At 51.6% G+C, this 26,959-nt stretch overlaps 1 protein-coding gene across 11 annotated transcripts in view; it reads right to left on the reverse strand.

Annotated features, from left to right (window-relative positions):
* MYT1L (myelin transcription factor 1 like) overlaps nt 1–26,959 on the reverse strand; it is a 398,804-nt gene that overhangs the window by 116,001 nt on the left and 255,844 nt on the right. For 10 of the 11 annotated variants that reach the window (XM_066237388.1, XM_066237391.1, XM_066237389.1 and 7 more), the window contains 5 exons: nt 20,323–20,480; nt 19,832–19,989; nt 10,500–10,554; nt 10,291–10,324; nt 9,945–10,007 (listed from right to left, as the gene is read on the reverse strand). In XM_066237388.1, coding sequence (XP_066093485.1) covers nt 9,945–10,007; nt 10,291–10,324; nt 10,500–10,554 — 152 coding nt within the window. In that variant the 5' untranslated portion in view covers nt 19,832–19,989; nt 20,323–20,480. The remainder of the gene's footprint in view (nt 1–9,944; nt 10,008–10,290; nt 10,325–10,499; nt 10,555–19,831; nt 19,990–20,322; nt 20,481–26,959) is intronic. The other variant, XM_066237387.1, reaches the window with a different exon arrangement.

Genomic DNA, 26,959 nt, shown 5'->3' on the forward strand with positions numbered 1-26,959 from the left:
TCCAGGATGCTCTCTCCTCCCTGGGGTTTTGGAAAATGCCACCCCCCCCCCCGCCCTGGTACATGGGGCTCATCTCTAGCCATTTCAGATGCAGCATCGGGTGATGTTGGCAGACTGCAGAGGGGCTACGTTACAGGGAGTAGATCTCGTAAACCTGAAACACACAGGTGGAACTCAGGGCTTCCCTTAACTGGACAGGGAAGGTGCATTCATCTTAAGGGTCCAGCCTGAGGCCAGCAGTCCTCTCCGGGTAAGGGAACAGGCACCTCCACTGGGCTGAATTCACACAGATTTTCTTTAGTGGAGCTGCTCTGCCCTTTGCTACCCATGTGCTCCTGTCACTGGGCTCTGTTCAGGGCAAGCGACATACACAAGGCAGGGCCCGGTGGGAGCTGTGAGCAGCCCAGAGCCTCCGGACCTCACCGGTGTGTGACCCAAAGCCCTGTGACAGCCCTGGGAACCCCACCATGGGAGCAGGGCTGAGCGGAGCACTGGGTGCACAGCCCTGACCCCCACGCCAGGCCTCCCCAACCCCAGGCAGACAGCACCGAGCACTCCCAAACATTTCCCTGTCAGTTTCATAAACCCACCGTGTGCGGAGAGGGAAAGGGAAGGTGACACTGCTCCCAGTTAGACCCCAGACCCCATCCTCTATGGCCACTGGGTGCTTCGGGACTAAAGCCGGTGGCCACAACCTGGGGTGTGGCTGGGGCTGTGCACTGTAGCACTGGTCTGGTTTTCTGTCGCGTGGACGGTCCTAGGCCACACGCAGATCCTGAGAGAGAACAGGGCCCGCATCAGATCTGTGCGGCAGCGTCTGGCACTAACAGTCCTTGGGGCGAGGTTTGGTGCCTGTTTGCTTTGGTTTTCTGATCACATGGCTGTGGCTCTGTGTTCTAGCTGCATGTGCAGAGTGTCTCTGGAACTCCGTACAATCGGGAATCTGTCCTTGGCTCACAGGCCTGTTCCTCTGGGCAGTTCTCACACGTGGGCACCATCAGAGTCCCCCTGAAGGGGAGTGAAAACAGAGAGCTGGATCCAAGAATCTGCCTTTCTAGAAAGTTCCAGATGATGCTGACGCTCCAGGCCAGGGGCGTCCTCAAAGATCCACTGTCTTAGGGGCAGCTGGCCAGCCTCTAGTCCAGAGCTGGGCTTGAGGTTACTCATGAGGACCATCACACATGCTTGTCAGGGCTGGCTCTGGAACCATGGTGCCTGGTTGAACACCAGTGCAGAGGGTGCTACTGGTGGTTTCTCCTGAGAGACCTTCAGAACTGGCCCCCAGCCTCTCCAGGACACGGGTGGGAGCAGCTGTCAGGCTCGGTGTGGTCTCTTTCCAGGATGGGGGGGTGGGGGGGGAGGACAGAGGGTTGCAAGACAGGTGCTTGGAGATGGACAGAAGCCTCTGCCTTGAGCTACGCCAACACCCAGCGCTTGATGGCCAGTCCCAGACCATAGCCTGTGTCGTGTCAGCCAGTGTGAGGGGGGTCCACTCACTGCAGCTGGGATCATGCCGAGCCTCAGAGAAACGTTCTCAGAGGACACCACGAGGTCATCATTTCCTCCCTCCCTATCTCACTGAGTCAGGCAGGAAGAGGGGGCTCCCAATGTTTGGGGTCCAGCATTAGAAGCAAGATGCCCTCGTCAGAACAGGTTGGAGGAGCCCGCACTGCAAGGCTGTACTGACCACTCTTCTGTCCCCTCAGCCGTGAGCGCAAGCAATAATAACGACAAGCTGACTGTCGTGCGGTGTGGACTGGAGACCTGGGTCCCACTGCTGGTCACAAGGGAGTTCTCCGAAATCACCACTGCTGGCGCAGACTCCAGGCGCACAGACAGGTCATCAGAAGCGTTCTGTCACCTGAGTTAACTTAGGCTGGTGTGCTGGGCTCACACACTCTCAGGTCCTGTCCACTCTCCCCTGCCATCCTCACTGTGAGTGGGGGATACACACCCCTTGGTGGACGGAGCCCACAGAGCTGTCTAACAGCCATGGGCTTAGGGCCTGCCTCTCCCATCAGCAGGAAAAGGCACCAGCAGAGGGCCACACACTCAGGTGGAGGACAAGCTTGAGGTCAGGGCGCTGGCCAGCTGCAGGGGCCTTGTGGCCACCGTTCACAATTACACAGCAGGCTTCCCGCTCTGACACCCCTCGTGGCTGCTTCAGGACCACACCACCCCCACAGCAGATCTGAGATGTGCCCACTGTGTCTGCCACGATCCTGGTGCTGATGGCAGGAATCCTAAATGAACCGCATGTTTTTTGGTGGCTAACCCCAGACAACAGCTCTACTATACACCAACTATAGTTGTGCAGTCTGCTCACATTCCAAATCCATTGTTTTGTATTTTTATATACCATATAAACCATCTGAAATACCTATGTTCCTTCTCTTGTGCAGAATTATTTGAAAAAATGTATTTAATTTTATCAAACATCAAAAAGATCCTGAAGTGCAGTAAATGCTTTGTTTCTCAGTTTTAAGTACCTGACTCAGTCACACTAGATCCTAAGGTGCCCAGAGGTGTGTCCACGTGGGCAGGCATGCGGTAGACCGGCAGCAGGCAGTTGTTTTCTTAGGATAATGGCCAATGGTCTTTTTTTTTTTAAATAGGGGATTTATTGTGATAAAAAAAAAAAAGGTTAACTGCCACCATAGTCCAAAAGGACCATGCTGAGGTTGGTGTGTCTGCACACGTGCGATTAATACTAAGGTGTCGGGACAATGACAAGTCCAGGAAACCATCTGCCCTGACTCTCCACTCCTACAATTGTTGCTGTGTGTGCAACTGTGGAAGCCATCAAACAATGCTGACATGGGCGTCCTAACCTCTGACTTACAGCATCAGCGACAAACAGTGAAAAGGACAGGCGTGCTATCAAGTTTATGGACAGGGGACAGCACGCACCATGATGCCTCATAAAGAACGAAGGGGGCTTGCTGTTGTGGGTTCATGAACTGAAGCACAGGACTGGCTGGGCGGCTGTGCGCACGGAGTTTTCCATAAACACCCCACAGCGCGTCCTGTTGTATGGCAGCCATACATTAATTAGCACGTTCAGCAGACACCACCCTGCGTTCCGTGCACCCGAGTGAATCTTCATTTTTCACATGCAGGGCCTTACTAATTAAAATCAGCTTTGCAATTAAATGTGGAAAATTGTGTTAAACTTTCAAGCGTGGTTAGGAAAAAAAATGCAATTATTTTTAGGGCATTTTATTTCAATGCAAATGAAATTTCTATCAATGTGAAACCGATGAAGAGGGAGGCACAGGGGTTCCTATTTCTCTCTCTGTCTTCAGCTCTGTCCCCTCCCCACTTTCTGGATTACAGATGCCCCTCTCAGCGGCAGGCTGCGATGCTCCACTATCTCTCTCCAGTACCTGGCTCTGTTCCAAGGCTTTTAGTGAGAGCTCTCTGTCAAGGCATGAATAATACAGCCCCGGGGCTGTTGGCAGAATCCAAACGAGGCGTGCATACATCAGGAAGCAAGCCTCCACCTCGGTTCCAGAACAAGCCGTGAAGACAGGCAATTATTTACCCGCGGCTGCCGCCACAGCAATCACACTGGGGGGTGTGAAGAAGGTATGGGATATGGGGAAAATCTGAATAAGGAATATGCACAATAAGCCAGAGGGAACCCAATGATTTTCTTCTTTAAGAAATTTCAATTGATTGAGAGAGAGAAAGAAACATCGACTTGATGTTCTACTTAAGTTGCTCCATCTAATTGTGCACTTACTGATTGCTTCTCATTCTTGCCCTGACCTGGGATAGAACCTGCGACCTTGGTGCTCCAGGACGACACTTTATCCACTGAGCCACCTGGCCAGGGCGAAATCCATTACTTTTCTAATCAAAAAGAAGAGCTAACATTTGGAACTTTTAATTTTAAAGTTTCAAGATCAGTTGATTTGGCTCTAAATTTTCTCAGTTGGAAATATTTAAAATAATGGCAATGCCCACTGCCAGACTTTTGGGTGCTTGTTGAGTGTGCAAGACTCTAAAGCTAAATTTTGGGTCAAATATTCCATCAGGACTATACGCTCAACACACAAGTTAAACAACAGCAGTGAAGGATAAATGTAAATGAGACCCACTGAGTTACAGCGAGAAACCCAGAGGACCACGAGACAGACGTGCAGAGAGAGTCCATGCTAGGAGCTCTCTCTCGTGGAGGCTTGCACACAAGTCACTGTTCAGAAAGAAGGAAGTAAACCCAATTAATTTCAAATGTTCCAGTATGTGCGTAACTATTACAAGGAAGGCTAAAATTCAAATTCCTCTTCATCATTTAATAGTCATCTGTAATAGATAGTAATAAATTTTGATTATTCCTATCTCTAATGTTATTGCGAAAATTAAAAAAAAATCTTCAAGAACAGTAAGCTGACAGCTATTTTGGTGTTACGCTTAATTTCTACAGATACTTCTGTTTCTCAGCATCAAGTAGCACGTTGTATTTAACACAAACAGTATTTTAAATCAATGCGAGGAGAAAAAACATAAGCTGTGACTCTATGACACTGGAATTTTCAATCTTGGTAAAATTGTCACAAGTAGACTTTGGCAGAAATGCCTTCGTATTTGGCATTTTAGCTCACATCTTAGTACCAGTTTGCACTATTAATTTGGGTTAATATCACTGTCTCCTTATCAGGTGCTTGAACTGTATGCAAACATTATAGAGTGACGTGTGGCTTTTTGTCACTGTGTCTTCCCCTGTCCATAGATGTCAGTCTTTGGTCTGTGGCTGTCACCAGAAAGTGCCAGAGCCACAGGGCTCTGGTGTCGGGACACTCAGCAGCCGCAGTGTGGGCACTGAACCCTGTGGTTCACTTGATCACGGGCTTTGGATGGAACCTCCCTACCCCACACCTGGCTGGAGCCCTCCTGCCAACAGACGGCTACAGGTCCAGGAGCAGGCTGGTTGCCTTCCACCCCCTCCTACAGATGGCTGCGGGCACGTGGGAAATGGCTTGCTTTCCAGCCAGGAGTGTTCTAAAGGCTTGCAGGTCACAGTCTGCTCGCAAAGGGGAGATGGGGGGGGGGATTGGGGAGAATGCAGGGACCCAGGAAGTTCGCTTCCCGAGTGTGGGTGTCTCACAACTAAACTTTGGAGAACTCACTCAGGATGACCGAGAGTTAGTTCTTGCATCTGCAAAGGAAGCTCTGTGATGGGACCCCGCCTCTGAGAAGCTAGGTTAACGACCCGTGGGCACAGTTTAGGAAACATGAATGCACTCAGTGCGGAAGGCATCGAGCCACGTGCGCAGCTAGCTCTGACGATGAGAGCCGAAAGGAACAGGCCAGACTTGCTGTGCACAGAAAAGACTGTGCTAGCATAATAGGAGAAAGACTTCTGGCCTGAAATGCCACCGTGTTTCTGTCATACTTACACTAGTAATACAAAGCTTCGCTGGAAAAACAGATTCAGATTGCTGTGTCTGTATACTAAAGATGTTTCTGAAGGTGAATGCTTGCTGTATCTGGTAGCTGTGTGAGAGGCTCTGACTACATCAGGGCACAAAAGTGTTGACGAAGCTGGGTACCTGCCGGTCAGTGTGTGGGAATTCGAACACATTCCTCTTCAGTGCCAAGGGGACGCTTCTGAGTAGCTGATGCAGCCTCTCCCAGATACGGGAGCTCTGCTTGTCTTTCCCCGTTGGCCGTGGCTGCCGAGGGACTCAGAACCAAACGCTACACCACGCAAAATCCCTGGGTGCAGTATGGGTGTCAACCCCCCTCCTGAGTTCCCTACTTCCTCTCTGACCTTTGACGGCAGCATGTGGGTGTTAATTGGCCACCTCACATTGGTCATGAACTAGTAACAAATAAATATGCACGAATAGATTATCTTTTCTTGAATGACACAAGTTTTGAAGTAAGGCAAGCCATCCAACAAAATAAGTACTAACCTTCACTCCCATTCCCAGTGTTTAACCAGGATCTTAAATTGTGAGCTCCTTTTCCAGGTTGCCGCCTGCTCCATGGGGCCTGTGTGGGGGCTGGCTCTGCTCTGCCCACCACCCCTGTCTTACAAGCCCGCAGCCCACTGCTCTGCACTGAGGGCACATATGTGAGCCATCAGTTTCAGCAGCTCCTCGACAGCCATTGGGGGCCACACAGTGTATGTCCTACAAAGCAACAGAGTGCATACTGGAGCTGTGACAAGTACTGAATTTCCATAGGAATTTTCTTATGATAGAAAGGGAGATTGGGAGATCAAATATCTGCCGACTTTGGGTACGAGCACAAAGCAGTAAAGAGATGAGGTGTCACAGGAATGTGTGCGTGAAACCCGTATCATCCTACTAACCACGTCACCCAAAACGTAATAAAACTAGAACAGAGAAGAACAAGACTGGCTGGCAGGCATCATTTCAGCACTCGGCATCAAACTTACTAAGACTTGTTTTGATTTTTGATGTTGATTCCACATACCTGCATCAAATTATTTTCTGCATGTTCAAATAAACAGAGCCACCAACACACTAAAAGAACACTGTTTTACTTGGCTATGAACTGATGTACCGTATGAATAAAATAAAACTGTAGCCCTAACAGAAATGCAGTCATTAAAAAATTTATCGTTAAAAGACCAAAAGTCCAAGTTCTTCCATCAGAACCCAGACAGGCTGCCATTCCTGAGCAAACTGAAGGGCGGGCTGTGCCCTGTGGCTCAGCAGACACGTGAGAGCAGAGGTCAGGGTCACGCCAGGGAGGGCCGTGTGCAGGGCTGTGGGGAGGAAGGAGTTGTAAAGCTGGGAATCTTTTTAAATGTTTTTATTCATTTTAGAGAGGTAGGGGGAGAAAGAAAGGGGGAGAGAGAGAGAGAGAGAGAGAGAGAGAGAGAGAGAGGAGGGGGGGAGGAGCAGGAAGCATCAACTCCCATATGTGCCTTGGCCTGGGGTTTTGAACCAGCAACCTCAGCATTCCAGGTCAATGCTTTATCCACTGTGCCACCATAGGCCAGGCTGGAAATCTTTTCAAACCAGAGCAAAACACAGTAGATACAACTGAGGTCTCACAAGTGTGTCAGAGTGATCGTCCAAGGACGTTAATGTGCTCGTGTTTCTCAACTACTAGGAGGAGCACTTCCTCATCTAAGAATTCAAGTGTTAGCCCTTAGTTAAAAATTACTGACAACAGCCAGACCAGGCGGTGGCGCAGTGGATAGAGCGTCGGAGTGGGATGCGGAGGACCCAGGTTCGAGATCCCGAGGTCGCCAGCTTGAGTGCAGGCTCATCTGGTTTGAGCAAAGCTCACCAGCTTGGACTCAAGGTCGCTGGCTCAAGCAAGGGGTTACTTGGTCTGCTGAAGGTCCACAGTCAAGGCACATATGAGAAAGCAATCAATGAATAACTAAGGTGCCACAACAAAAAACTGATGATTGATGCTTTTCATCTCTTTCCGTTCCTGTCTGTCTGTCTCTATGTATCCCTCTCTCTGACTCTCTCTCTGTAAAAAAAAAAAAAAAAAAATTACTGACAACATGTAGACATCAAAAAATAAAACTCAGAAAAACTCAAAACCCCAGAAAGCCTCACTTGATACCTCAAGGTGATGTTTCTGAATGAGCGGACGTTCACCTGGTCAGTTTGACTGCCACGCTCCACGTCAGAGCCGAGGGAATGACATCCGTCGTGCTCAGCAATCTGTCCAAAGCGGCTCTTGAGTGCTGGAGGGGAAACTGACCTGCGTCTCTGCACTTGGAACAACTCTTCATCCACTATACCTTTTACATCTCCCACTTAGCTATTTCCCTCAAAATATTAGGAATTCTAGCAATCACATACCACACGGTAAAAGTTAGAATAGTCTTAAAAATTAAGTTAAAAAATTTTTGGAAGTTTTTCCGGTTTGAAAGTTTCTGTGACTCTCCCTAAAATACCATCTTCTCAGCTCCTGTGAGATCCAGGGCATTTGTGCCCACGTCAGCAACGTGTCTTGAGGCCATGCCACAGTACTCCTAGCCCATGTCTAAACATCTGTCTTCACGCGGGGCCCGGAGTCTCCGAAACTGGCGCACGCACAGCCCACAGGAACACATCCGTTCACAGCCGCACTGAGCACACCTTGGCAGGAACACAAGTGTCTGAGATAATTCATTGAAAACTTCATGATTTTTTTCCTGCAAAACTATGGTTATAAAATTATATCTAAGGCCTTGGCTGGTTGGCTTTGTGGTAGAGCATTGGCCCGGCATGTGGAAGTTCCGGGTTCAATTCCCAGTCAGGGTACACAGGAGAAGCGCCCATCTGCTTCTCCACCCTTCTCATTCACCTTTCTCTCTCTCTTGCTCTTTCTTTCCCCTCCTGAAGCCAAGGCTCCATTGGTTCAAGTGAGTTGGCCTGGGTGCTGAGAACTGCTCCATGGCCTCCACCTCAGGTGCTAAAATAGCTCAGTTGCCGAGCAAAGGAGCAGCAGCATCACCAAAGGGGCAGAGCATCACCCCCTAGTGGGCTTGCTGAGTGGATCCCAGTTGGGGTGCATGCGGGAGTCTGTGTCTCTACCTCCTGGCCTCTCACTTGATTAAAAAAATTATATCTAGCTGACACCTAATTAAAATCTTTTAGCCAAATTTAATAATTTCTTTAACAGTATGATAAAATTTAACTATTGACTAATCAAGAGATGATTAGGGGAAAATTAGATTTTTACTCATGTTTTGCTAACCTATTTTTCACTGAAAACATAAATAATGTTTTTATAACATTTTTAGATTAAGATTTATATTAATACTTCTTCATAAAATAGCATCAATATTTTAAATAAACTAAGTTACATAGTTCAATAATTTACTCTTTTATACAGTAACGATACTAATATAATAAATCAAATTTAATATATTAACTCACAAAATTTCCTTAAAAAAAGGATGTTCTATTCCTTTGATATGTATGTAACAGAAGCCAGATGACCACTTCATCACAGATGCTGATTAAAAACTCCCCGCCACCTTAAATGCTCGTATGGGGATTTGGGGAGTAATATGTAATTTTGGCCTTGATTTTACTAAGGGACATTCAAAATAACTGATGTTACCCATAAATCAGTGTTTAGCTGAAAAGAACATCAAGTGCAGCCGGAAAAGGAAGGCCGCCCCGGTGCTGTGGGCACCCTGCTTTGGCATCTGAGCTTGGAAACGTGGGCCTGGTGGGTTGAATGACCTTGGTCCCAGCAACCCAAGTTGTGACAATTCACTAAACATCCATTATGGCCTGCAAATGCTTCCACCCTGTCACAACAAAAACTGCATTGCAGGGTCACAGAGAGTGTGTCTGAAGGGCTCCCCCACGACCTGCTCAGCCTCCGGCGTGCACGACACAGCTCTGCTGAGGAGTGTCACAGCAGTCATCACCTGGCCACCCACCCTCTAGGTGTTCCTTGCCCATCTCCCTGAGCAACCTAGCTCCCAGCACTTACAAGAATAAGACAGCCCTTCAGGACGAGAAACTCTCCTGAGACGATCCGTCCTGTCCCCTCCCACTGCCCCCGCCCCCCAACTGGGCTCGGTTTCTTGTCCTGGGACTAACTGTTCAATTACAGAAGCCACGTTCCTGCAGGAAGATGCGAAGGCCACACTGTGATTTACCACGCTGCAGCTGCTGGAGTGAAAGAACGGGGAAGGAGAAAGGAGCCTTCATAGTGAGAGTGCGGGAGGGTGTCAGCGAGCTGTCCTCGTGCATGTGGTACAATCAGGTTCAGGCTGACCTTACCTTGTGTCATCATAGGTATTATCATAAATTCTGCCCCATGAAATGAACAGAATGGCTGATGTGTTGAGTGCCCGTGCAAGAACAATGACTGAGCTCATGTCAGAGGGAAAACAAAGGACAATACGCAGGTTCTCCAAGAACACCTGCCCACTCGTGGTCACCACGAGGTTGAGTCCGTAAGTCAGGAGAGACATACAATATAGAAAAATGCAGGCCTACCTTCTGTGTCTTGCATATTTGCCACTAACATGACCGCTGCCATCACAGCCAGGAGTAGGACAGCTGCAACAGGAAAGAATTAATTACACAGGTGCCACATGCCACAGGCAGGTTAGATCGAAAGCTGCAGTGACCTCAGAGAGGAGGACCACACACATGGACAGAGAGAAACCCAAAACCTGGAGGGGGGTGTCAGGGATGCTTTTTATTAGCATGTTTCGGGGGAGGTCATCTCGTCAGTGCAGCGGGTGTGAGCAAGCCGCCACGAGCTCGGGAGCAGTCCGCCTGCGAGAGGGCGTGGACTTTCTAGTGCTAACGGGGACATATTTACCCACAGAGCACTGACCTGAACAACTCCTGTATGGCTGGTTCCACAGGGACTGCAGAGAGAGGGAAACATAAAAATGCGTCATCTACTACAGCACCCTCCTCCACAGAACATTCCCGCGAGGGTGTTGGCAAGGCAGCGGTCAGCATGAACCGAGCAAACGGCTTCCACAGGATGAAGGTGGCCCCGTGCAGAACCTCCAGGGACTCAGGGAAGCGTGGACATACCTCGAACCCCTTTGGACCGTGTGCGATGACGCTTCTCCTCGGAGTCCACCTCCATCTGGGGATAGATTAGCAGACGGTCAGTGTCCTTCTCCTGCACACTGAGGCCAGCAGGGCATGAGCTGTGCCCTGGCATTTTAGGACAGTGTTTTAATCGTTTCCATCTGTGCAGGGAGGTTTCTCTACAAGGGGCTCTGAGGAGGAAAGCATCAGGCAATCCAAATGCATTAGAAATAACAGGCCAGAACTTGACCTTGCAGGGAGCGCTGATGCGGTGGCTGCCTCTGTGACGAGCCCTCTGCTGAAGGACTGGCCAGGACGCATCTGGGTTGAACTTTACACCAAGACTGTCACAGCCAGTGCATTTGCAGGAAGGTTCACACTTCTATTTGTGCTATGTCCGGGTTCTCCCGTACCTGGGAGGTACGCTCTGCCCACGCAGGTAAGTGAGGAGTGGGTGTCACAGGACAGTGCTGTACCTGGGACACTCTCACTGTCCTCTGGTTCCCAGGGTGCAACTGCCACCCACCCTGGTCTAAGCTGTGAGAAAGCCTGTTAGGGACACAGGCTGCTTGCTTGTGGTCACCCACATCTCACACTGGGAGACTGTGAAGTGCTTCCAGGTATGGCCCTGCACAAGCCTCACAGCCCTGTAAGGAAGGCGTCTTCACTACATCTAACAGAGCTGGCACACCCACGATCATCCAAACAGCGTGGGTGCAGGGCCCTGAAACCCAGACGCCCGTCTGTCTTTACACCAGGGACACACTGTCGGATGGGGTGCTGCAGTGTGTCGTGCGCCACCCACGCCCACACGTGGGCGTAATTCTATGCAGGGGAGACACCAGCTCGCGCAGTGAGGGCGGCACAGGGAGCAGTAAGATGAGAGGCAGGTCCTGGTGACAGGAGCACAACCGCTTACCCCTGGCGTGACCTCTGTGCCCCACCTGAGGTGACCAGAGCTGCCATAAAGTGAGACCCACACACAGTCACACTCCCCTGCCTGTGACAACTGAGGTCACATGGGTGAAGACCTGTTGGATGCGGGCGTCAGAGGAACTGACTGAGCAGAGCAGAGCAGACTCCCTGTTCATCTGCCGCTGGCCAAGCGCAGCATGCACAGACAGTACGCGATGGCCCCACCGCATCACACGACAACTGCCTGTTTACCCTTTGGGTCAACTGACCTGCAGTGTCTGCCACTGCTGCGCACCAAGTGTGGTGCTGGGGAATGATCATCACGTGTCACGAACAACATACACTCACCCAGCGGGCTCAACGTCTTTCCGTGGGAGATGTAGCTATTCAGATACAAGACTGAGATTCACTAAAGGAAGAATCGCAGAAAACAAGGAGCCAGTGTGGAGTGGATCACTGTGGGGGGCTCTCTGGGGAAGGCTGTGATACTGACGGGTCACTCAGGCAGGCCAGGAAGGAGTAGACTGCACCTGAGCTCATGCAGAGACCCTGACATGGCTGTTCGTGAAGGAAAGAGGCCATTTGCTGGGACAACAGCAGGTCAAGGAGGTGGCAGATTAGTACCAAGAAGATGTGTATGGGAGGATAGGGGGAAGAGAAGAGAGAGCTGGGGCAAGGGGGAGGGGCACTTTGGAGGCCAGGGTGGACCTGGAGGGGGGTCACAGTCAACCCAGGGGCGATGCAGGTGTCATTTCTTGAGCACAGTGGTGGTGGGTGTGTGTGCAGGGAAGCATACCTCACAAGCGTATTTTAGGAAGTAACTGATGAGTGGGCTGAGAGACTGAGGGGGAAGGGGGGCTTGAGTGAGGTCAGGAGAACTGAGAGATGACCGTCACCTAAGGAGCAGGGCCACCACAGCGCTTCCAACACATCTGTGTGGAATCCTGGACTGCTGTGCAGTCCAGGGAAGAGAGAGGTATAGGGCGGACACGAGCAGAGGAGATGTGGAAGGAGAGGCCACATAAGGCAGTGTCATGGTCTCCTGTCCTTCTTCTGTCATTCAAGCATGCACAGGGCCCAGAACCTGAGCACAGGCACACTGAGGGTCCACGGGGTGTCCACAGCCCCGGGTGACCGGCACACTCTCACACAAGAGCTCCCAAGCACCACACGCCAGCAAAGCCCATCAGGACAGGAGGACATGAGAAAAAATGTGCTGAGCACTGAAGGTGGTGGGGACACCCTGTCACTCTGTGGGATGCTGGGCACCTGTCAGAGCACTGGGGACATTGAGAAGACGGGTGAAATCTGCTCTTTCCAGAGTTCAGAATTCAAAGAAACTGCCGAGGAACAGGCTGAGAGATACCCTCAGCTTGGGAGGCCAGTACACGGAGGGCTGCATATGACCAGGCCTGCGAGTGGACAGAGGTTTCATTGTATAGCTGAACTTTAAGCTGAGTTTGGAAGGTTTATTGCAGGTTTCAGGTTTGGAAGGTTTATTGCAGGTTTCAGTGTGTGTGTGTGTGTGTGTGTGTGTGTGTGTGTGTGGAGGGGGGGTGTTCCAGGTAAAAGGGACGGGGTGTGCAAAGGCCCTGAGGCTGCAGCACAACTGCGCGCTCCAGGGCCGCGAGGCGAGGTCGGGCTGGAGGGCCCTCTGGGGCTTCCCTCAGGAGGGTGCAGGCCGCCTCTCCCATGGACACGTGCACAGTGCCTGGTGACCGTACCTGTCACTGCCGGCTGCAGCCTGGGAGGGGAGTGAGGCTGCTCTCCTCTGTGAGTACAATACCGAAAAAGCTGGCCTCTTAGCTAATCGCTCATGTGGTTTGGTAAAACCTGTTTTATTCTTTATTTTAAAAACTTCAACCCACTGTTTTTTATGTAGGGACAACCTTATCTTCCTACAGATGCATCGACCATTCTACCAAAAATCACTCATTGAATAAACACTCCCCACTAGTCCAAAATGTCCCTCTTACTACTGCCAACGTCCCCACCACAGTGCGGCCCCGGAGAGGCAACTCCTGAGTAAAGTCATCCACAGCGCGCCCTGCTGAAATTTCCGGGCTTGGAACACAGTCTGTGCTCAGGTAAACCAGCCCCTGTATGTGAAGGGCTTCACGGGACAACTTACAAGAGAATGTCTAGAAGAGCACCAGTGTATGGTAGATGCAGTAAGTGGTGGTCTCTTCTCTTCTCTGCTGCTAATGAGACCATACAATGAGTTTTCAAAACTGATTTAAATTTTCCTTCAACACAGATGTTTCAAAATGTGCAAACAGTCGGGGAGGTTCAGATTAAGCAGGAAGCATAAACAGTCGGGAGGTTCAGATTAAGCAGAAAGCATAAATTCAGGGCCCAAAATGTGAGGAGGGTTTTCATCTTCCAACTTTTACACCTAAAAGTGTCAGGTCAAGAGGCCACTTCACACCTAGGGCTCTTCACACGTGTGGTTTCCTCCGGAATCCGTCCTCCTCCAACCCTGCCTGTCCTCTGTCCCTGTGCCCGCCCCGCCCTGCCTGTGCCCACCTGCCATTCTGAAGAGAAGGCTATTTCCAGCTGGCAACGGAAGCACCAGGTGACCTGTAGCTCTGAATAGCTCCTTCTGCGGTTCTGCGATCAGTGCTGGGGGGCTGCGTTTGGTGACGCCGTGCAGGGCTGCAGCCTCGCCCTGACACATCAGCGCTCATCCTTCCTGGAAGTGGAGCACACTACACCTCTTGTTGCTGCCTGGTTCCTGACTCTGTCCAGTGTTCCGTTGAAAGACATCATTCTTCAAGGGCTACTTTTGCATTAACTCTTCTATTTTTAAGTTCAGTACTTATTTTATTTATTTTTTTTTCATTTTTCTGAAGCTGGAAACAGGGAGAGACAGTCAGACAGATTCCCGCATGCGCCCGACCGGGATCCACCCGGCACGCCCACCATGAAGTGATGCTCTGCCCACCAGGGGGCGATGCTCTGCCCCTCCGGGGCGTCGCCATGCTGCGACCAGAGCCACTCTAGCGCCTGAGGCAGAGGCCACAGAGCCATCCCCAGCGCCCGGGCCATCTTTGCTCCAATGGAGCCTTAGCTGCGGGAGGGGAAGAGAGAGACAGAGAGGAAAGCGCGGCAGAGGGGTGGAGAAGCAAATGGGCGCTTCTCCTGTGTGCCCTGGCCGGGAATCGAACCCGGGTCCTCCGCATGCTAGGCCGACGCTCTACCGCTAAGCCAACCGGCCAGGGCTCAGTACTTATTTTATAAGGCTAGGTTTTTGTGGGAACGCCAAATGATTTTATACTTAAAAGAAAAGTCTTGAATTTTAAAAATTTACTTTTGAAGCAAGGGAAGCTACCAGAATGACCTGAAGAGTGAGTGAGAGAGTCATGCTGTAAAATGCAAACTCTGGACTTGGAATCAGGATCTCTTTTAGGACTTGGATTTCCCTCTGTCTTCCTCTTGGACAAAGTGCAGACTCTCCTCAGGTTGAGTGAAGATAACAGCATATAGGCTCCATCAAAAACTCACACACTCAATGGGTTTCTTCCAGTCCCTGGGGCGGCTCTGGGACTGTGGAGCCACAATACTGGACCGGGGGAGGGGGTCTGCGACCTGCTCTCCTTCCTGCAGGAACAGGGCGAAGGGACAGGTGGGTCGCAGTCCCCACGGTGGACTGCTCTGACCTGCCAGAGAGCTTCTCCCTTCCTTCCCACAGCTACTCCTCAATTATTCAGGAAGCAATTGCCAATTTTGTTAATTAGCCAGGTCCTATCTTTCACCTCCTGTGGCTCAACCTTTGGCCACTTCACCGCTCATTAGTACCGTGAAAAAGAGCAGACTGCAGAGGGCAGAGCGGGAGCTCAGCAGGCCAAGCTGTGTGACCGGGCGTGCCCGCGAGGACAGAGGGCGGACAGAAGAGCCCGTGCTCTGCGAGAGCAGCGAGCAGACGCCGATGCCCAGAGGCTCCCCGCACCCTGTTCCTGCGATTCCTGTCTCCTAAGTAACGGAGACCTGGCCCGGCATGGTCTCCCAGGACACAAAAGAACCCATCTGCAAAGGTCAGCAAGAATCAGAAACCCGGTGCTGTCGTCGTCCTTGAACAGTGCTTAGATAAAGTACAATAAATAAAAATTCTTTTCCAAAATATGACAAAATTTTCTGTTCTAGTGAAATTAATGTAGTGCAAATATGTTAAAATTTAGGATTTCTGTTCCTATTTACATTAAAAGAACAAATGGCATTATTGTTCAGAGGTTGCAAAGCGAGAAGAAATTAGTGGGCTTATAGTTCATGACACTACGGTTGACAATTTTCAATTTTAGTTTTCCAACCTCATAGGATGAGAATAAGGAAAACCAGGCAAAGAGAAGAGGAAGAGCCTTGGTCTGTCTGCCCTGTTCTCTCCTTTATCTGCTGCCTCCACGCCCTCTTCAGTGAGGGCGGCAGCCGTGAGACAGTCCTCAGAGGAAGAGGCCTCTTCACACTGAGCTGCGCATGGCTTGGGGACGGCAGGGTCAGGGCCAATGAGGCAGAAATGACAGAAATGATAAGTGAGAAAATAGGAATTCTGGGCAAAGCCAGAACACGAACACGCAGCTGACGTCCACCTGCTGGGACTGTGGGGGAGTGGAGCGTTCAGCTCAGTTCCGAGTCCCCAGGCTTCAAGCTTCAAGATCACCATACGTGCCCTCCCGCCCTGCCCTCGCTGGTCTTGTGAGGTCCCCACAGGTCATTCTGCCCCTCTTCTTTCCACCCTTGCTCTCCGCTCGCCTACGGTGACTGTCACATCTCTCCTCAGCAGTGTCAGCAGCTCCGCCAGGCACCCTGTTGGATGTCACTTAAAATCTGTTTCAGAGGCCACCAGTGACCTATTCCTTTATCCCCAGGGCCTTATCAATCCCCACCCTCAGTAAGGCATGCAACGCTTCTGCCCACTTCTGATTCCCGGGCTTGGTCCGAGTTCTGTCTCAGGTCCACGCACACTCAGGACACATCTCTGCTGCTCGTCAGGTGGGTTTGGACCAGGTTCGGTGACAGTGACCGCTCATGTACACCTTGAGTCCACGTGTCTAGCTGCGTCCAAAGGATCTCTGTCTCACATCCAGGTCACTGAAAACCACATTCGCTTTATTTCTCTCCAGCACAGGGGCTGGGCCGTGGGGACGTCTCTTCTCTTGGCCTGCTGTCAGTCACCGCTCTGCCCGCCCTCTCGGCCTTGATGCCTCTCCTCCTCACACACCTGCTTCCCTGTTTCAGGGTCAGAAGCTTCTCCTCTGTTCTCTCTTCTTCGGCAACCTCGTGAGGAGAGTTTGCAACCTATCGCAGGGGTCCCACGATTCTTAGTGCTTGTTTCCCGATGAAACGGAGCCATCACTCACTCGGAAGCCTCGGTCCCTCCTCGTTCCTCCACCACATAATCATCACACTCTGGGCTGGGTGGCTGTAGCTCCTGCTGCTAGTTCTTCCCACCTCCCGGGACACCCCCAAGGCACCCTGATTTGTTGTCTCTGGGTGCTTGTCCTTCACCATTGTGCTTCCTTGCCAATCCACTCTATGTACAACTGTGATATTTCCATCAATTTCCATCATGGAAGAATCCAAAACAGTTACCAGCTCAAGTCCAAGCAGCAGTGTCTGTCTTTCCTTCCTTTGCCCCAGAAATACACGGGGTCACAGGGGCTGTGCCATGGGGAACAGACAGCACTGACCCTGGCCTGTCCACCTGCAGCTGCTCTGCTTGTCCACAGGGAACCCGTGTGCTCTGCTCCCCAAACACGGTGGGCACACTAGCCACTGTCTTTCTGTGTGCTCACTGCTTACAAACGTGGGCTTGTCAGACACAGACTGTTTGTTAGGTGCACTTTTTCACCTATCAAAAGTCACAGCATCTCTCCAGGTACGTGCCTGTGGGTTAAGCTCATTTTTTGAATGGACATGTGATATTCCCCAGAATGCATATACATGTACTGTAATTTATCTGACCATTCTGGTGAATTCCCCTTGTAATGGACATTCAGGTTATTTCATTTCAGATTTTTGCTTTATTCCACTATAAAAGGTGCAATAAATATCATATATATCTTTGTGCATTATTTTCATATGATTTTCTAAAATGATATTGTCAGTACCATTAGAAAGTGCAAAAATATGTGTTTTTAGTACTCTAGGAAGATGGCCATTTTTCTAGGTGCCTCCTCCTGTGAGTGATGGACATAGCTTGTCCCTCTGCCCTCCCCTTTCCCAAGCACGCACAAGCAGCGCACACATGCCAGGGCAGCATGCTGGCCCCAGCAATTCCTCTGCTGTGAACTTATTATTTCCACCCTTTCCTGATTTGTCTTCTCTTTATGAGTTCCACATCAATGCGTAACAGCTCTTTGTACATTAAAGTGTTAAACGCTTTGTGCGTCTTATCTGTTGCAAGTATTTTCTTCCAGCTTATTTATTTATTCATTTATTTTTTACATTACTGGTGGTGACTGTCCCATCTATACGTCAAACACATAGGTCAGCCAACAGCAGCCGCGACCTCCCAGGCAGGCTGTGCACCTGAGGCCTGCAGTCTGTGTGCCGGGGCTTCGGGGTGCAGCCCTCCCACAGGGAGGCTCCTTCCCTTGCTGCCTGCCCAACTGCCTCCAGCGGGTGGGCGGACGTGAACAGAAAAAGGAGGGCACAGGGGAGGAGAGAACTGCTCTGGGCAGCGCAGGGCCCCATGCCTGTGAGGTGTCCCAGCGGAGCTATGGGCTGGGCCATGTTCCCACCTTGATGTCTCCCTGCTGAAGTACTGATAAAGTCGGTGAAAGAAACAAAATTCAAAGATTCAAATACGTTTTGACATAGGAAAATAATAATAGAGTTATTAATATTAAATATTATTTATATTAGACTAGAAATGTTAAATTTTAATAGAAATTTAATTTAATAGAAAAATTATCCTTGTGATTGTGTAGTTTATAATTTTTTTTCTTTTTCAAATTCAGTGTTTTAAAAAATGTCTTATTTTTTAAGGAGTAGACAAGACTAAAAGAATAAAGAACAGAAACATTAGGGAAGCTCATGTCCACAAGTGATAGAATGTGCAGTCAGTCTGTGAACTACATTTGTGTTCACGAGAGACAAAACACACTATCGCACAGAAAATTTTCAGAAATTAAAATGTCTCAGACATTATTAAGTGGGCAACATATATGACTTTTAGAGAGAAAGGGCTGGGACTGGAATCTAAACACTGGGGTTTATTTTTCTCCACTGCCTCTTCACCCCGTGAGACGTGCTCTCAGCAGCTGCACAAGGTTTCCAGAAAGAATGTGTTCCAAATGCTCTGGGGAGGCCAGCGGGAGGGAAGGCGCATCTGGTACGCTGCACGCCACCTCTGGCAGGAGAGAGGTGCCCCCAGCGCCTATGACTGCATGGCCTCCGTGGTCTTGCACCTCGCTGTCCAGCCTCACCAGACTGTCAGTGCTGGCATCTGAATGTCAGCACGTCCTTCTCCATGGGAGAAGACCCCACCAATGAGACACGCCCCCACAGCAAGGAGCTCACAGGGCAGGAGCTAACATAGAATACGCCTACAGAGGAAAAGCCACCAGGATAGGAGAGAAGCTGAAGAGCCAGCCTATAAGGGGGCGAGGAGGAGAGAGCTCCGGAAGGGAGGTGGGGAAGGGGGACATGGAAGGGGGATGGGGACGGGCGAAGGACGGGGGAAGCATAAAGCTGGGACAACAGGGTGTGAAGTGAAGGGGACACTGGATGCCGTCTGGCTCTCACTGGACCTCACTGGGAAGTGGTCCAGCCTATGAGGTAAAAGTGTCTAGCTGGGGCCCGCCCATCAGGTGGCAGATATGAGAAGGCTGAATGATGCTCCAAACCCTGCGGGCCTCTCTTGTCTGAACATGGAGCTCACAAGGTGGCAGTGGAATTCTGAGGAGACATATCAGGAGGAAAGCAGGAAGACAGCTGCACCCCCACAGACTCTGCCATAGATGGGCCACGGGGAAAGCGCTGCCCAGCACTGACCCCAAGGAGCAGAGGCAGGTGAGAGCTCGTGGGGGCAAAGAGAGAAAGCTGCTCTCTTCTTGTTTAAACCCCAGGACAGGGAGGTGTGCTCATCAGAGAGGGCAGGTGACAGGCGTGAAAGAAGAGGGCAGCGGGGTAGGAGTAGTGCTGGGGGTGGGGGGCTCTGGCGGAGGAAAGCAGAGACACTCAGGTAGGGTGGGAGCAGAGAGAAGGTGGGGCCCAGAGGCCCGACGAGGGCGGCAGCTATGGCCCCATAGGATGCAGTCTGCTGACAGTGGTCCAGACCAGACGTCTAGCCTGTGTCAGGACCTGTGACGCCGGCCAGTCCCTCACATGTGTGCACAGGGCACGCAGCCTGCTGTGAGGATGGGCCGTGCCCTCTCGGTGTGGACTGCACATTCCCTGTGAAGGGCGCCACGTTTTACCTTGTGGGGGGTCTTCTCTCCCAGGAGCGGAGGCAGCGTGACTCCGTGGGCAGGACACAGGCCCAGGGTCAGGGTTCTCTCTAGGCTCTAATCCTGGTCCTCTCCAGCTTGTTACTATGGCGAAGTCACTTAATTTCTCTGTGTCTCGCTTTCTCCATCTGTAAAACATGAACAGCAAGGTGAAGGACCCAGTGGTTGCACTAGCACATCAGGAAGAAATGTGAATGGAGAACACGTCCTTTGCGATGGTCAAGAGGGACCCTCGGCTTCCTCCAGGACCCAACGTCTCCTGTCCTATCCATGCACAGAGGTTCTCCTTACGAATCATTCTCCCCAGACTCAGGGCCTGCTCTTCTGGCTCTGAGAAAGGGTCTCCCCGGGACACGCGCAGGTGTCTTCCTGCCAGCCGAGTCAGCTGTGCATGTATGAGCTGTTCTGCTCTCCCTGAGCACACTCTGGTTCTGGGGCCCCGGGCCTCCAGGCATCCTTACATGGCTGTCCTTTCTGAGTCTGGGCTGGAAGCAGCCTACACGCAGCATGGCAGCAGCGATCCGACCCGGAGTCCGCGCGTCATCCTCACGAAGTCTGTGATCTGTCTGGGCACTGCAGGGGCTAGATGGATGTGCTGGTCTCCGTAAAGTGTATAGAGCTAGAAAAGTTTAAGAACATTACTTTCACGTCCATTATGTCATTCATCCATCAAACAAACTTTCTGCTACTTTTATGAATGAAGAAACTGTCACAAAGGGAAATTCAAATATTTGCTCAAAGCTACCCTGCTAGTCAGAGACAGCACTATGACTGAAACCTCGCTCCCACTGGCAAATCTAGGACCCCTCCTGATGTCTCAAGTCCTGTTCAGACTCACTCCCAGGCTGAGACATGGTGAGAATGTGGTCCCAGGGGAGCCTCTGCGGGTGGCACTGTGGGCACCTCCTGACAGCTGCCATGCGTATTAACTCCAAGGGGCCATTCACTCAGGATGCAGTGCTTCCTGCTCAGGTGCCTTGCAGAAGTAAACCTCTCTGGACTGTTCTAAACCCCCACAGGTCAAGTGAACCAGGAGTGTGGTGATGCTCAGACATGAAGCACTCAGGAATTCTGAGCACAAATTCTGCCGGATTGGAGGTTCCATTCCCCACAGTTGTCACTTGAACCTGAAGCATTTGCCTGTGGGTCCTGTGCTTGTGACAACAAACCACTACAGGCAAGGCCTCTACGAGAACAAGCGGAGGAATGGGGAAGAGGAGCCCTCCCCTGAGAGTGAACACTGCTCACTCAGAAGACTCTTCGTGGGCCCTGGGACAGAATGCCAGCGGCACAGGGCCCAGCGCCCCTGCCTGGGCAGAGCAGACGCAAGGCTGAGGAGTCCCCAGGAGAGCTAGCATGGAGAACCTGTCAGAAGCCCAGTTCCTTGGAAACGACTTCATTTTCTTTTTCAAACATTAAAAGTCAGTGGCAGAAATTCCCCCTGGGAAATTTATTTTAGGAATTCAAGGTCTCAGACCTAATTTATTTCTGTTTATTTGCTTTAGAAAATGGTGCAGTCACAAGTTTCCCTGTTGTCAACCCATGGTCATTGGCACAAGTTCAAAGGCCAACAGGGATCCCTGATTTGGGATGCTGTGAAGAAGGAAACTTGAATGAGAACAGCTCAATGGTGATATGCAAGGCTGTGAAGAGAGCACAGCTGGGAGGCTGCCCCAGGGCCAGGCCCCCCTCAGCTAGAGAGCTCTGCTCCAGTGTGCTCAGCTCCAGCTCAGGGGAAGGCAAGGGGAGCTTCTCTGAACCACAGGGGAGCTGGCTTATATAGACAGAAGTCCCCGCCCCTGGTCCCTGATTGGCCCATCTTCATGCAAGTGAGGATGCTGAATCCTCACAGTTTGACCCAAAGTACTATCATGATTGGTCAGAGCTGGGCAGCTCTGACAGGGTATGAAAGCCTCCATCCTATTGGTTGAAATAGGATTCCAGGGACTGCTATATAAGGGCTGGCTCAGAGGGCAGGACACAGTGCAGGCTTCTCCCTGCAGTGCAGTGTGTGTGAGAAGCTCCTGGGCTGAAATGGCTGCCAGGCTCTGCTTTTTAAAAATTTGAGCCCAGTTAGCCACCAGGAGCCCTTCTTAGTCCTTGGAGTTCATACTATGAGATCTTGGGGGGAAAAAGCGTAAGGCTGACCTGGGCATTGAGCACAGGCTCGCCACCACAGGGGTCACAGGGCAACGTGTCCACTGTCCTGGGCTTTGCCCTGCACTGCGGGAGACCTGGGGCAGGCCCTGCTCATGTCCACATCCCTCTAACCCCCCACCCCCGTCTCCTTCCCAACTTCTGCCCCACGGCGCTGACACTCAGCCACAGTGTGGGGGCTGGGGTCTCTGGGGTTACGCTTTGCGGTGACGAAGATGGACCGTGGTGATGACCGCAAACCCCTATGAGTGCACTAATACCCACTGGGCTGTGCACTTGAAGTGGGTGAGTTGTGTGAATTTCATTTCAATAAAGCCTTTAAAAACTATTCTTAAGCTCCCTCAGAGGGTGCTCAGGAGGTCCCTTCTGAGGTACCAGGGAGCTAGCAGGCCTTCCTTGCTGTGACGCCTGGGCCATCACAGGTTCTCCTTGGACTGGAGGTGCTGAGACTCCCTTTGCATGACTCTTGTGGACCCATTCCAACCCTGCTGCTCCAACCCTGCTTCTCAGCACCAGGGTGTGACAGTGCAGCCAGCTGTCCCACCGCAGACTGGACTGGGCCTCTGCTGGCCCTGCCGACACCCCCACGGCCTAGAGGAGTACGGGGTGTGCCGAAGTCACTGCCCGTGCACAGCAGGCTGGGAGCCTCTGTCTCAGGGCTGCCAGCAGGGCACTGGGTGCTGATGAGCGAGGGTTCTGGCTGTGCTGGGTGTTGATGTGACTGTCAACCCAGATGCTTCCAGAGGGGCCTGTGTCGGCTCCCAGAGTGTTCTGTGACACAGGGAGGCAGCTGCCTCCCATTCTAGCTCCACAGAAGTTCTCCAAATAAAAGACAGAACTCACAGGAAAGGCGAGAGACGGGCTGGCCAGGGCAGCCAGCCCCGATGGGGAGCAAGTTCAAGGGTTCTGAACACGGGGTTAGGAATTCGGACTTCTGCTTCCATGGATGAAGGCCCAGGGCATGGTCTGGAGCAGGCAGACTTCACACCGATATTGTGTTTGCATAATGGAGTTCGCCCTGACATGAGACATGGGGGACCCAGTGCGTTGGCCCTGGCACACCTGGTCAGGAAGGACAGGGTGCCGGGGCATGAGGATCCCCACCATTCCCCTGTGGACTGTACCAGGTGTGTGGGTCTAGAACACGCCCAGCTAACAGGGTGACCGTGTAGGCCTCATCCTCCCACAACCTTGACCACCTCTCTGCCACTGAGGGCCTCATGTAGGCTTGACTGAAGTGACAGGAAAGGGGGAGTGTGCAGCACTGGGAGGCTTACAAAGAGCCTCCATATTTGTCCCCGCGGCCCTACAGGAAGCCCACACATTGGAGGGTGGCTCCAGTCACCATGCTTTAAACGCCAGGGAGCCATGGCGGGAGAAGTTGAATGGCTCTGCCAGCAGCCAGTGGGGTGACCTGGGGAAGCTCTGTCACCCCTGGGCCTGAGCTTTCTCAGAGCAAAATGGGGCCAGACCAGAGCCTTCCTCGGTACTACCCTGCAACGCTCCTGTCAGAAAATCTGGTACAATGGTGAGTGTGCAAAATGTCACGTGGCTACTGTGCTCTCTGCACACACAGGGGGCTCATCGCTGCCGGGCTCTGACATTATTTCAGAGAATGGAAAATATCACACAGTGAATCAGGAGGAAAGAGCAGGGACAGATGGCAGGAAGGACTGTTGCACTGGACAGGTGTAGCATCTGCTGTGTTTTGGGTCCGAGGCCAGGCCTTCCTTACATTTTAACTGCTCATCCTGAGAGGCACCACTTCAGTCTACCTTGCAGATATAAGATGCCTGATCCAGACAAGGTGAGATGCAGCCAGCAGCTCGACGGAAACCCCAATGCAATCAATGCCACGCCTCTAAAGTCACATTGGTCACGGCAGCCAGAAATGCAGAAGAAGAGAAAGTGTGATGAGGAATGGAGGAGCAACTGCTGACATAGACGGGTATGCACCACGTCCTTTAGGAACTGTCACCTTAGTAGTAGACATTTGCTTCTGTGGTGAACTAAGGCCTGAGTGACTTGATCCATGCAGCCACCAGGGGTTGATGCCTATGTCCATATCAGGTGTTGTTTTGGGTGCTGGGACACAGGAGGGATGAAACCACTCAGGGTGACTGTTCTCAGGGAGCCCACAGCTGGGCGGACAGATAGGCAGAGATGAGTGTGTGGTAGGTCTGGTGGGGGAGGCACTAAGGAGAAAAATGGCGAAGGTGCTAGAAAGAGAAAGGAAGCGGCCATCTAGGGGAGGCTCCTCCCCTGGGAGCTTGAACACACCAGCAGAGAAATCCCTCCTCCTGCCTTCCACGCCCCAACACCAGGCCCGAGGGTTTCGGGATGAGGGTGCACGCGACACGCAGACTCTAGCGCTCTCACAGAGGCCAGCATACGGTCTGCTTTCCCAAATGGTGCTGGAGGCCACTCCTCAGAGGCAGAGGGCTCTGCAGAAATCAGTGGGAAGCCAATGCCCTCCCCAGAGTGGCTCTCTCTGCAGCTGCTGGGGGTGATGCAGCTTCTAGGGGCATCGGGATACACGTGAAGGCAAATTTAGAAGACAATAAAAGAAAAAATAATATTTCAAATCAAGGAGTAGAAGCTAGCCTGCTGGCGAAGAAAAGCAAAATAATAACATGGAATGCACGTGCGCGTGCGCGCGCGCGCGCACACACACACACACACACACACGATTCGCATGTGACAGGGAAACACGAAGGCCTCGCCCTGCTGGTCTCAGCTGCAGTGCTCCACCGTGTCTTAGCCAGGTCATATCTAATTAGTGCAGACCCTAATTTTCTTGGTATGGATTTCACCACACAGGCGGCAATTAAGAAGCATCTACATGCTTAAATTATAATTCAAAGGAAGCGACGTTAAAACCTTGCTAATAATTGAGTGCTACCTTCCCCTGCAAGCAGCCCGGTGGAGGCCAGTTACCTGTGGCTTTGTGCAAAGCCATGTCACCGGCAAGAGGACAGGACAGTGTGGGCTGCTGTTTTATTCTCCGGGCCCCATGCCCCAGTGCTGAGTACTCATGGGAGCACTCGCTCCAGCCTCCTCATGGCCCAGTGAAGGCACGGCCCCCTGAGCGCACCTGACACAGACAGCCTCCTTGTCTCACACTCTCCAGTCTCGGCCTGGCAACCGGGTAGTGGCGGACAGACATAGTCTAAACCAGTCAGTACGGGAGGCTGTGTCATTCATAGTATGTCCACTGCCCAGTACGAATGAATGGAAGGGCTGTTCAATACACTGGATTCCTGGCTTGATAGCGCCAGCTCATGTTTGATCTGTGGAACCAGCTGCTCTGAGTTCCAGGTTCCCTTTACAACATGGGACAGTAATTCGTGCCTGTTAGGTTGTCGGGTGGATTAAATGAGGGAGCACACGAGAGGCCCAGCGTGTAATCGCTGCCTGGTCAAAGCAAGCCTTTTCCCAGGTGAAACGAGTAATTATGAAGACTCTGCAGCTATGGCTTATGTGTCTGTGATGCCATGTCGAAACAGAAATTCAACTGCAAATTATAAGTATAAAATGCTTATAACGACAAAACACAATGGACACGAATAAATATGGGCAAAAGTAAACACGAATGTCTATGGTGCCTGTGGTGTGCACTTTCAGTTTCTCTTCCTCTCCCATTGCACGACGTCGCTCACTCACTAGTGGTGACAACAACACCGTCCTTTCTGAGATCCCCCCCAAACGTGAAACATGCATTCTAACTAATAGTTCACAGCACAAAATGAGACATTGTTGACCAGGGTGACTATATTTAATAATGGTCATTTAATGATGATATTGGAGGGATTTTTCTGCTCTATTCAACTTCCCAGGGATTAACCTCTAATTTTGGCCAGAGGCAGGGGTTAGACCTAAACTGGTCCCTCGTCATGGCACAACCGGTGGTCTGGGAGAGGGGCGTCACATGCGAGGCAGGGGTCTCTGGGGTAGAGCGCAGTGCAGCTGTAACGTCAGGTGCAGGAGAGGCCTGTGCACCGTGGTCAGCCTCGCTCTCCAGTATATGCCCCTCCTTACAAGTGCACATTGTTCAACAGCACACAGTTAGTGAGCAATCCTTTTTCTCTTGAACCCTTAGAAGAAGGAGCAAGGCTGGAGCATGAAACCTTCGCAGCGCCTGCGTGGCACCACTACTCACGGACCTGAAGATGGACCCTCCTGCCCACCTGCTGCTGGACATGAAGACACCTGCAGCCCACGGGAGGGGCCCAGTCCAGACGAGAGGCAGATGGAGATGTGCAGGCTGGACATGAAGACACCTGCAGCCCACGGGAGGGCCCCGTCCAGATGCGAGGCAGATGGAGATGTGCAGGCTGGACATGAAGACACCTGCAGCCCACGGGAGGGACCCAGTCCAGATGCGAGGCAGATGGAGATGTGCAGGCTGGACATGAAGACACCTGCAGCCCACGGGAGGGCCCAGTCCAGATGCGAGGCAGATGGAGATGTGCAGGCTGGACATGAAGACACCTGCAGCCCACGGGAGGGCCCAGTCCAGATGCGAGGCAGATGGAGATGTGCAGGCTGGACATGAAGACACCTGCAGCCCACGGGAGGGCCCTGTCCAGACCAGAGGCAGATGGAGATGTGCAGGCCTCGTGGCAGGTCTGCATGCTGTTTGCACAGGGGTCTGAGCTCCAGCAAGAGGACGCCTCCTGGGTGTGCGTGGCTTTCAACATGTGTACACATGCTCAGGCCTACAGTGAGGGTGCGGAGGAGCACTGATTTGTTGGCTAGATGGAGAAGATGAGTTTTGACTTGGGTTCCACGTGGGGTAAGCTTTATTATCTGCATTTCCTACATAAATAAATTCATTTTGGGACTTAGGCAAGTCAAGTAACAGGCCAGGTCAGTCAGACACAAACACAGATTTGTTCTAAGCCTAGTGACCACACATCCGCTGCTCTGAAGTGGTGCACT

The sequence above is a fragment of the Saccopteryx bilineata genome, chromosome 6 (assembly GCF_036850765.1).
Source record: "Saccopteryx bilineata isolate mSacBil1 chromosome 6, mSacBil1_pri_phased_curated, whole genome shotgun sequence".
In the NCBI taxonomy this organism is placed as follows: Eukaryota; Metazoa; Chordata; class Mammalia; order Chiroptera; family Emballonuridae; genus Saccopteryx; species Saccopteryx bilineata.